The sequence below is a fragment of the Rutilus rutilus genome, assembly GCF_951802725.1.
Source record: "Rutilus rutilus genome assembly, chromosome: 11".
Taxonomy (NCBI): domain Eukaryota; kingdom Metazoa; phylum Chordata; class Actinopteri; order Cypriniformes; family Leuciscidae; genus Rutilus; species Rutilus rutilus.
In genome coordinates this window covers 37,917,352-37,928,632 of record NC_140216.1, presented here as the reverse complement: position 1 = coordinate 37,928,632, position 11,281 = coordinate 37,917,352, and the positions used below count along the sequence as shown (strand labels likewise).

Genomic DNA, 11,281 nt, shown 5'->3' with positions numbered 1-11,281 from the left:
AAATATTTTCCTTGCAAAATATCTAAATATGTCATTTTCATATAGGCTACTTTAGAAAAACAGAACTGTAATATAATGAGCTGAGTATTAGAATGATTTTTTTTTAAAAACATAATTTATAACAACGGCAACTCATGCAGGCAAGAGTAGGCTACCTATATTTTTATTTTTAGTTGTTTCGGTGTACAAAAACTACTTTTCGTTTTTGTATGTATTTTTGAAATCCTTTCATATTGCATAACTGCAATAACAACATGCTAAAATAGGTACGTTTCAAACCATGTTTTATTGCAGAAAATATACACATATGTACATCGTATTTAAAATAGAAAATGCATGTAGACACCAGATCTCTCTGCATTGACAATCATTAATAAATAAATAAATGTCTTTTCTAGGACCAGTCAAAGAAAGTGTTGACGCAGATATGAGCCGATTCTGTTCTTTCTTTCAGAAATAAATACGACGACACGTCAAGATGTGCAGTGAGTCTCTGTTGCTCGACAGAAGCACATGTTTTCCACATTCCCCCAGATCTGACTGTAATTCCTGCTCGCATGTCGTAGTTCACAACTGTAAGTGCTTGCAACGACGTCATGATGCTCCAGAACTTTCCCTTTATAATCCTCATTTTCGCCATTGTTTTGGTGTCGCTCCTTCCAGTGAGTTCAGCTGAGTTCTGATGCATGCTTATGGCGGAAACCTGAACAAACATGAAAGTGTGTTAGAAAAAAATCCATGCAGCATTTATCTAATAATAACATGCATTTCATTCCTTAACTTAATAGTATTTATAGGACATAATACCAGAATAAATAAAGTTAGCAAAATCCCCCCAACATTGGTTGCACGAGAAACTATTTCCTAATTACATATAATCATTGGTGTTTTGAAAATGCATGTGAGAATATTTGAATCATAACAGGTTCTTTAGGAATAGTTTCTCAGCCAAAGGTTTAGACACATCTACTCATTCTTTATTAGGCCTATCACTGATTTCTACATTGCACAATAATAATAAAACCATTAAAACTAACATTAAGTACCACAGAATGAAGCGTGTGGATGATAGTGACCAAAAGCTGAAAATGAAATCTTTCTTTTGTTGTTTAAAACTCAAACAACTTCTCGAGGTGCTATTGTGGGAAGAGAATTTGATGATGAATCCTTCACTATCATCCACTCAAACTAAAGAAAATATATAGGCTATATGACTATATTTGTCTACGAAACAAATGTGAAACTTTTAAACATAAACTTCTAGAAGTTTTTTGTCCAAATATTTTGACTGGTAGACTATATGTATCATCCGCAAACCCTTGATTTTAAAGTGCATTGCATACCGTGCTGCATCAGAAGCGCGCGTCCGTGCATTAGTGTGATGTTGACATGGACCACACGCCTTCCATTCTCCACACGGAAAACGCGTAACTGAGTCTCTCGTGCGCCACATAACTGCAGCTGGACATCTTGGAGTCCAGCTCGTCGCTCTGCAGAACCTGGCAGAGGAAGTCAATGTACCGGGCGGCCAGTTTGAGAGTCTGTATCTTGCTGAGTTTGTCCGAGGGTAGCGTGGGGATGATTTTACGCAGAGACGCGAACGCCTCGTTCAGAGACTGAGTCCTCTGACGCTCGCGCACGTTCGCCATGACGCGCTGCGTCTGCAGGTCCTCCTGAGACTGCGGGCTGTCGTCGCCGCTGTTGCTGAGCTTCTTGCTTCTCTTCCCGGGAGTGGGACTGTCGGAATCCTCTCCGTTCTTCCTGCTCGGGCGTCTTTTCCTGCCGCTGCTGCGCTTCTGCTGTCGCCTGTGGTCGAGCTCCTCCTCGCTGTTCCCAAGACTGTCCACTGGAGACTCCGGGGAGCTGGACTCCTCGTGCATCACCTCTTCCTCAAACATCACCTTCACAGTGAGAGGAAAAGCTCAGATATGTGTCGTGGGTTCTCTGTCTCCAGCGGGATGGGGTCGGGGTGTCTCCTCGTGCGTCACGGAGGTGTTTCTCAAACTTGAAGGGAACTTTGGAGGCTCTTATAGTCTGGAAGGCGCAAACTTTTTGGGGTGGCCTGTGATTGGACGAGAAGCGGCGTTGCGTAAGAGAGGAGAGGCGGGAGAGAGCCGAGATCCAAAAGGATTCCGTTACACAAGAAACCGTTCTTTAACTCGAGCGTCACGAGCCAATCACAGCGCTTCGTCTAAACTAAACTAAACACAACATACACACCGACGATGACATATTCTGTCATACATCGATGCCGATGTTTCTGTAATGCAAATCTAAAATAGAGTAGAATAGAATCGATTTGGGGGATTTTCAGAGGTGGTGTGTGCGTTGCTGTCATACGCCAGCATCCATCATGCCGTCAAAATAGTGAACTTATGATTAGTATGATCCAACGAAAATACTGAAACATTCAATACTGAGACGTGTGTTGACAAATTTATTATAGGCTGGTGATTCATTTTGAGAAATGAGCTGCTGAACTGAATATATGTTGCCTTTTAGTCTGTAGATGCAGTAGAATACAATAGAATATTTGGCATTGAATGCATTTCTTATATACCAACAAGCACACATCAAACACTTAACAATGTCATTATGTCAAAATTATAATTATTATAAAATACTGAAATATGTGTTGACAAATGCTGGTGATTAATTTTGATAAATGAGCTGCTCAGCTGAACATATTTAGCCTTTTAGTCTTTAGAAGTTGTAGAATACAATACAATATAATAGAACAGAATAGAATATTTGGCATTAAGTGCATTTCTTATATACAAATAAACACACATCAAACACTAACATTGTCATTATGTCCAAATTATAATTATGATCTCACATAAATTACTGAAACATACTGAATCTTTGGCTATTTTGCCAAATCCATTACAATGATTAATAGGCCTCTGTAATCATTAAAAATGGCTTTTCAACTGGACAGATTTCAGTGTGGTTTCTGGAATGAGTGGAGAGACTTTATGATTTGTGACCTGGCAATGTTGGACCACAAATGCTCTCAAAATACAGCATGTAAACGTTTCAAACTGAGAACGGTCTTTGTTAAGTATAGCGATGCATTACATTCTTAATGTATTTAATGTATTAAAAATAATGTACAGCCAATTCACACACTGGCAGCTCTGAAGAACTGTCATTATTCTGAAATCCACTGTAAAAGAAAAGAAAGCCAATCTGGTTTGGCTAAGCAGACCTCATTGTTTATTTGAGCATGTTCTGAAATGCATGTCTGTGTTAGTGTTTTTGCAGAGTCAGGTTTCCTTCTGCCGCGTTTTCATTCGCAGCGGGTCGCCAAGCGCAGACGACGCGCAAACTGTGTGGCCTCTGCAGTCCAACACAAACACACTCCCCAAACTGGCCTTTTGCTTTCACACAGACCCGAGCGCCTGCATTATCTGCACAGACCCACACAAGTTTCTGTAAATGTCATATAACATAGCAGCATTATACATTCAAATATAAACCACTAAAACTAAGACTTGTAGATGTCACGATACAGACGCTCCCTTTAAGTGTTAAGACCGAGGTTTGAAGATTCCGCAAGGTGGCGCACTGACGAAACTTATCCATGCGTCTCATCGTGCGTAAATGCGCATCTCACAACTGTGATGTGACTAGAAGATTCACCAGAAGGATGACAGACACGTTTATATTGTACGGTGTACAATGTACGCTATATACATAAATGATCGAAATGACTTTGGAATGTTCTATTTAAAAGTGTCCACATCTTGGGAACGGAAGGTCCAGGCGGTGCACCTGTTTTTGGTGGATCTGTAATAGTTGTCAGTTGAACCCTGTCAACAATCCTGAAACAAATCCTCATACCTGAAACACACCCGAAAATCGCCAAATCCCCGAAATTCCGCATCAAAAATTCCACCAAAATACAGCAGTTTATATATAATTCCCGTTGAAAATGTATCATTATTTGGAACCAAGTCCTAAAGGATCATAATATATATATATATATATATATATATATATATATATATATATAATTAACATTTGTTTCCAAAAGGTCTAAGCCTATAAGATTACCAATATGTCAAAATGCCACTTTTGGATATGAACAGTTATTTTGGGAGTATTTCTGGATTTCAAACTACTATACTGATGAGATTTATTGGATAACTGTCTAGTAGCAAAACATTATTCCAGTGTAGTTCTTATAAATATTACAGAATATCCAAAAGGATTATAGAGTCAAATAAGATCATAATGGATAATTCCATAGAGAAGTTTGGACTAAGCACTTTTCAGCTGTAAAACAGTCCCAAACATTAGATAGATAGATAGATAGATAGATAGATAGATAGATAGATAGATAGATAGATAGACTAAATTACTGCCTTAAAATTTAAAAGCCCAATCAACTTGGATGTTTAAGTCATTTCAACTTAAATGACATTAAACTGACTTAAACAAATATTATAACTTATTGGTCATATCATCTTTTACAGTGTAGATAGATAGATAGATAGATAGATGATTTTGCTGTCCAATTTTTAATGATTAACTCCGCCAATCATTACAGAGTTAAGGTAGGCCAGCAACAACAGAGAAATAATAATAATAATGGTTATAAGCAATATTTTTTTCCATAATAAACTTTAAGTACCTTGATAAACGTTCATCTAAACAATGCAATTGAAATATTGACTATAAGTTCAGTTGTTCTCGAGTATGTCCGTCATGAAGGCGATGTAGATGATGGCCAGGCGAAGAGTCTCTATGCGTGACAGTCTCTTCTCGTAGGCGAACGTGGGAACTTTCCCGCGCAGGCGCTCGAACGCCTCGTTCAGGCTGAACATCCGTTTGCGCTCGCGGACGTTCGCGGCCCGGCGCTGCACGGTGCTGATCACCCGCTTGCGTTTGGCTTTCCCGTTACCGGACCCGTTCACGGTCAACCCCGGAGACGCGGCGGGCGACGACAGCGCGTAAAAGTCATCCGATCGAGATGTGGAGATGTCGAGCGCATGGATGGAAGTCAAGTCCTGGTACCGTCCATTGCAATCCGTGCTGTGGGTCTCCTTTGGCGCCAAAACGGATTTGTTTGGCACCATCTCCACGAAGTCCACATCACTGACCAAATCAAACATCGCAGGACTCAGAAATGACCTTTGCACATCCATAGTTTAAAAAAAATAGGAGCCTAAAGGAGGAAATGCACTATGATTAAAGAGCACATGATCAGACTCCATGCATTTAAACCCACAGATTAAAGTGTCCTGCTTCTGAAAAGGTGGGTCGCGTGGATCACCAAATTCAATTTCGAAATCCGGTCAGGTCCGTGAAGTTAGATCCTATTTGGCAACAGTCCATGATCCTAGTCCTGCTGTTTTATTATGTCTCTTAATTCCTCCCAGAGTGTGTCCTCTTTTAATGTCTCCAGTTGTGGACAAAATCTATTTTACAAATTGAATGAAGGGCACTTGAGGGCCGATGGCCTCTCCGAGCAGAGCCGAGGGCCAGTGATCCTGAGACAGGACGAGGGGCTTGACAAAGGGTCACTCGCTCTGTTTGTTCGGTTTCCTGGTCACTGAAAGGCTAAATAATGAGACTTCTATTACTGAGAAAGACCAAATATAACATTCCCCAAGAGCACACTACACTTCGACAGCTTTTCTTTTGCAAATTAGAGCAAATAGTTGACGGTTGCCATGGAAAAGACAAAGTGTCCACTGGTCACTTTAAGAGAAACTAAATCCAAGTGTTTTCTAATGCAAGACCGTGACATCTATCTATCTATCTATCTATCTATCTATCTATCTATCTATCTATCTATCTATCTATCTATCTATCTATCTATCTATCTATCTATCTATCTATCTATCTATCTATCTATCTGTCTCTCTTTCTGTCTGTCTATCACTCTATCTGCCGGTCTATCTATCTATGTCTGTCTATCTCTCTATCTGTCTGTCTATCTATCTATCTGTCTACCCACCTGTCTGTCTGTCTATCTATCTCTCTATCTATCCATGTCTGACTGTCTATCTATCCATCTGTCTGTCTCTCTATCTGTCTACCCACCTGTCTGTCTATCTATCTATCTATCTATCTATGTCTGTCTGTCTATCTATCTGTCTGTCTGTCCACCCACCTGTCGGTCTCTCTATCTATCCATGTCAGACTGTCTATCTATCTATCTATCTATCTATCTATCTATCTATCTATCTATCTATCTATCTATCTATCTATCTATCTATCTATCTATCTATCTATCTGTCTACCCACCTGTCTGTCTATCTATCTATCCATCTATCTATCTATCTATCTATCTATCTATCTATCTATCTATCTATCTATCTATCTATCTATCTATCTATCTATCTATCTATCTATCTATGTCTGTCTGTCTGTCTGTCTGTCTGTCTATCTATCCATGTCAGACTGTCTATCTATCTATCTATCTATCTATCTATCTATCTATCTATCTATCTATCTATCTATCTATCTATCTATCTATCTGTCTACCCACCTGTCTGTCTGTCTCTCTATCTATCTGTCTGTCTATCCACCTGTTTGTCTATCTGTCTACCCAACTGTCTGTATCTATCTATCTATCTATCTATCTATCTATCTATCTATCTATCTATCTATCTATCTATCTATCTATCTGTCTATCCACCTGTCTGTCTCTCTATCTGTGTCTACCCACCTGTCTGTCTGTCTATCTATCTATCCATCTCTGACTGTCTCTCTATCTATCTGTCTACCCAACTGTCTGTCTGTATCTATCTATCTGTCTGTCCGTATATCCACCTGTCTGTCTCTCTATCTATATGTCTACCCACCTGTCTGTCTGTATATCTATCTATCATGTCTGACTGTATATCTATCTATCTGTCTATCCACCTGTCTGTCTATCTATCTGTCTACCCACCTGTCTGTCTGTATCTATCTATCTGTCTATCTCTGTTTACCCACCTGTTTGTCTATCTGTCTATCTATCTGTCTGTCTGTCTGACTGACTGTCTATCTATCTATGTCTGACTGTCTGTCTATCTATCTATCTATCTATCTATCTATCTATCTATCTATCTATCTATCTGTCTGTCTGTCTGTCTGTCTGTCTGTCTGTCTGTCTGTCTATCTATCTATCTGTCTGTCTGTCTGTCTGTCTGTCTGTCTGTCTATCTATCTATCTATCTATCTATCTATCTATCTATCTATCTATCTATCTATCTATCTATCTATCTATCTATCTATCTATCTATCTCAAAACAGAGTCCCTCATTACGGATCCTGCAGGCGTCCAGGACTCAAACTTCAGCTTTCTCGACCACAATAAGAGTTTCTGATGAAGTAGCAACATTTACACATGGATGTGGATGGGTTAAAGCGTTTATTCTCCGGCCAGGCGATGAGTGTGATGTGAAATGCTGAGGTAGAGCAGCAGATAGATGTGTGTGGGCAGCTGGTGGGTTTTGCTTGCAGTGTGTCCCAGAACACAGTCAGCGGGAGTCGCTTTATGTGGTCTTTCAGTTCGTAAGAAACACTCATGATCTGCTAAATACAGACGGAAACCAAAACACTCCATCATCATTAAAGGCTAGATGATGTTGGCATGACTTCACAATGCCAGAAAAGATAAAATCTATTTATGCCCAAATGTTCAACCAACTTTCATTTCATTTGAGAAGAGAGAGCAGTCATTACTTTTGTACCGAGTATCATATTCAGTTCATGAAATGGTGAGTGTGATTTGCTTTTATAGAACAGTTCAAAAGGAAGCTAATATTGAGTACCTGAAACTCAGACACAAAATACCAGCATCTGGTTTGTTTATATTTTTTGCCGGACAAAATCTATTTTACAAATTCAATGAAGCCCACTTGAGCGACGTCTCCATGGCTTGGTTTACGGTTTTCCCAGTTTCCAGCAGGTTTGCTTATTTTTGCATGGCATCAAGCTTGGTTGCAATATTTTGAGTCCTTGGAACACCGAAACTAACAGTTTTAACATTCTGCTGCGTACAAGTCATGTCAGAATTACCATAATTACATATTTCTGGCTTGATGTAATGAATGATTTAAAATGATGTGGCGTCATATAAGCACAGCCAAAATGGCAGCAGGTTCAGTTAGTCAATCATTTTTTTCATTAAACTCAATGTTAAATGTCACTTTTTTTGTTCTTCAATATTTTTTAAGAGGTGTATTAATGTAATATTATGCAGTCAAAGCCACACATGGATCCATTTTGGTGTTATTAGCATTACTATTGAAAGTTGTCCTAAGTACAGTAATTCTGACACGACATACACTACCATTCAAATAAATAGTTTTGGAAAGAAATGAATACTGTTATTCAGCAAAGATGCATTCAATTGATCAAAAGTGACAGTAAAGACATTTATAATGTTAAAATATTCTATTTCAAAGAATCCTCACAAAAATATGAAGCAGCAAAACTGCTTTTTTCAACTGTTAATAATCAGAAATGTTTTGTCTGAGCAGCAAATCGTAATATTAGAATGATTTCTGAAGGATCATGTGACACTGAAGACTGGAGTAATGATGCTGAAAGGAAGAAATGACAGTTTACTGTATATTCACATAGAAAGCTATGTTAAATCTTAATAATATCTCAAAATATTAGAGTTTTTATTGTATTTTTGATTAAATAATTGTAGCCTCGTGAGCAGAAAAGTCATTTTAAAAACTTTTCAAAATCCAAACTTATTAAAAGTAGTGTATCTGATTGTGACTGCTAATCATCACGAGTCACATGACATGAAAATTGTGTTACTTTTAATACAAAGAACCAGTGTAAGACAGGTATCTGTGACTCAAAAGAAGGACCTGAGAGAAACCTTTCCTTAATCTCTCTCTCTCTCTCTCTCTCTCTCTCTGTTTTCCTGGCAGTAGGATAAACATGATGTGCACATTCCTGAGGTTGCTATGGAGACGCTGAGAAAGCACAGCTGGAGCTGGAGAATATGAGGTAATCCTGAGCCCCAGGGGCTGCTGGGTAAATATTGATCTTGAATAAGAAATAAAATGAGAAGAAATACAGTAAGGAGACAATGACGGGGTCCGTGCAGAGCAGTTCATGTTTCCTCGTGTGAACAGTAGGCGAAAGCGCAGGACGCCGTTTACAGCAAAGATGATTTTTAAAAATGTCTTGACCTGTAAAGCGAACCCCCCTCCGCGGCACTGAAACAAACACCTGCGCAGAGATCACCATAAATCCATTTTGAGTAATGGTTCACCCCAAAACAAACACAAATAGAGTGTTTAGAATGGGGACGGACAGTGTCAAGCTACAAAAATGCTTAAAAAGTACCATGAAAGTAGTCCATGTGACCAGTAGCGGCCTTTGCTGTGCCTCACCCTTTTCACTAGAAACGAAAAAGAGCCCGGGTTGGAAATGAACTGGAGCTTAGGGCAAAAAATGTCCTTGTCTTGTTTTCTTGTTGTCACAGTAGAGCCATTGCGCGTCTCAGAGTAACACAGTAATGTTTTGTTACTGAATGAATCTGCATTTTTGAACAAATTGTTCAAATGAATGGCTTAACGACTCACTCATAACGACTCACTCGCTTTGTCCTTTTGTGAACGAATCAGCCGTTTTGAACGAATCTTTTGAGTGAATGATTCAATGACTCATTTGTTAAAGTAATAGTTCACCCAAAAATCATCCCATAATTTACTCCCCCTCAAGCTGTCCTAGGTGTATATGACTCTCTTCTGAGTTTTTAAAGCTCCAAAAAAGCACATCTATCCATCATAAAAGTAATCCATTCGACTCCAGTGGGTTAATAAAGGCCTTCTGAAGCGAAGTAATGGGTTTTGTGAGAAAAACATCCATATTTAAAGCTTTATAAACTATAATCACTGGCTTCCGGCAACAACCGTACACACGTTAACGAGAGAGTCGAGTCCCGGCGGAAGAGTGACCTTTGACCCCACTATGATGTAACTCCTCTTCTATTATATCAAAATCCTCTGACATTTTTCTTTAAAACTTCTCGTTTTAGACTTCTAATTCGTGACCGGTGTTTTGTTTTGCTCTATCCTCTGAGCTTCTGCATTCGTCAATTCTCAACTGAGCCAATGTCATGCGTCGGTCAGAGGTCATATATATATATATATATGCTATATATATATGACCTCTGACCCGAGTCGAATGGATTACTTTTATGATGGATCTATGTGCTTTTTTGGAGCTTTAAAAGCTCAGAATAGAGTCATATACACCTAGCACATTTTGAGGGGGAGTAAATTATGGGATGATTTTTGGGTGAACTATTACTTTAACAAATGAGTCATTGAATCATTCACTCAAAAGATTCGTTCAAAACGGCTGATTCATTCACAAAAGGTATATATATACTATTAGAGTATTTATTTATATTTTAAATGAGCTTTTTTATTTTGATATTTAGATTTAGCTTTTAGTTTCCTTCTGTTTCAATTTAGTTTCATCTCTAGACCGAGTTTGGCAAGGAAACAGTTACGCCGACGGAGCGTTTGCCACCTGACTCAAAGTATGTTTTCTCAGAAGAGGCTCTCACAAGAACTTTCAGTCCAAATCATGCATCATAAAAGCACAAGAGAGGCTATTCGAGCCCTCAGGTAGTGGGCGGTCAGGGAGCGCAGTAAACCCTACCAGATCCAGTTCTTCAGCCCAGGGGTTTTGGAAACGGAGCGGTCCGGCAGATAAAGACCGGCACTCCCAGAACACCAGTCCAGGATCATTTACTCTCACTTTGCTGTCAGAGATCTGCGGATAATCGGGGGGAAAAAAATCAGCTATTACTTGACTGAGCAGAACACAAAACAAACAAGAAACGTAGCTGAGGCTGGGGAGAAAGATTGTGGCGGTGATGAATTTTCAGCGATGTGTTAAATGAGCAGCTGAGAGATGAAGAGACGCAGCGAGAAACACAACTCCCATGAAGAGAAACAACAGGCTTACATTCAGAACAAGAAAACACACCATCCTAAAGTTACACAATGTCTGTTTTTATAGATTTCAGTTTAAAACTGATTGTAATTTTAACACTCTTCAGGAATCATTCTAATATGCTGATATTTCTTATTATTATCAATGTTGAAAGCAGTTGTGCTGCTTCATATTTCTGTGGAAACCGTGTTAATTTTTTTTCTTTGCTGAATATAAAGTTCAAAAGAACAGCATTTATATGAAATACAAATCTTCTGTAAAATAATTCTTTACTGACTCCAGAGTTTTGACCAGCAACTTCCATATAGGGTGGAAAAAATGTAATAGATAATTGCGTGATTTTACT

General features: G+C 38.9%; 2 protein-coding genes across 2 annotated transcripts; both read right to left on the bottom strand.

Annotated features, from left to right (window-relative positions):
- Positions 1-267: 267 nt before the first annotated feature.
- twist1a (twist family bHLH transcription factor 1a) lies at positions 268-2,013 on the bottom strand. Its single transcript, XM_084424656.1, has 2 exons — positions 1,344-2,013; positions 268-703 (listed from the first exon to the last, which is right to left on the bottom strand). Exon 1 carries the CDS (start codon positions 1,896-1,898, stop codon positions 1,374-1,376), a length of 525 nt encoding a protein of 174 aa, XP_084280782.1. The 5' UTR covers positions 1,899-2,013; the 3' UTR covers positions 268-703; positions 1,344-1,373.
- Positions 2,014-4,574: 2,561 nt separating this feature from the next.
- LOC311300193 (uncharacterized protein) lies at positions 4,575-5,365 on the bottom strand. The gene has a single exon (XM_084424324.1). The coding sequence runs from the start codon at positions 5,151-5,153 to the stop codon at positions 4,689-4,691; it is 465 nt and encodes a 154-aa protein (XP_084280450.1). The 5' UTR covers positions 5,154-5,365; the 3' UTR covers positions 4,575-4,688.
- Positions 5,366-11,281: the final 5,916 nt, after the last annotated feature.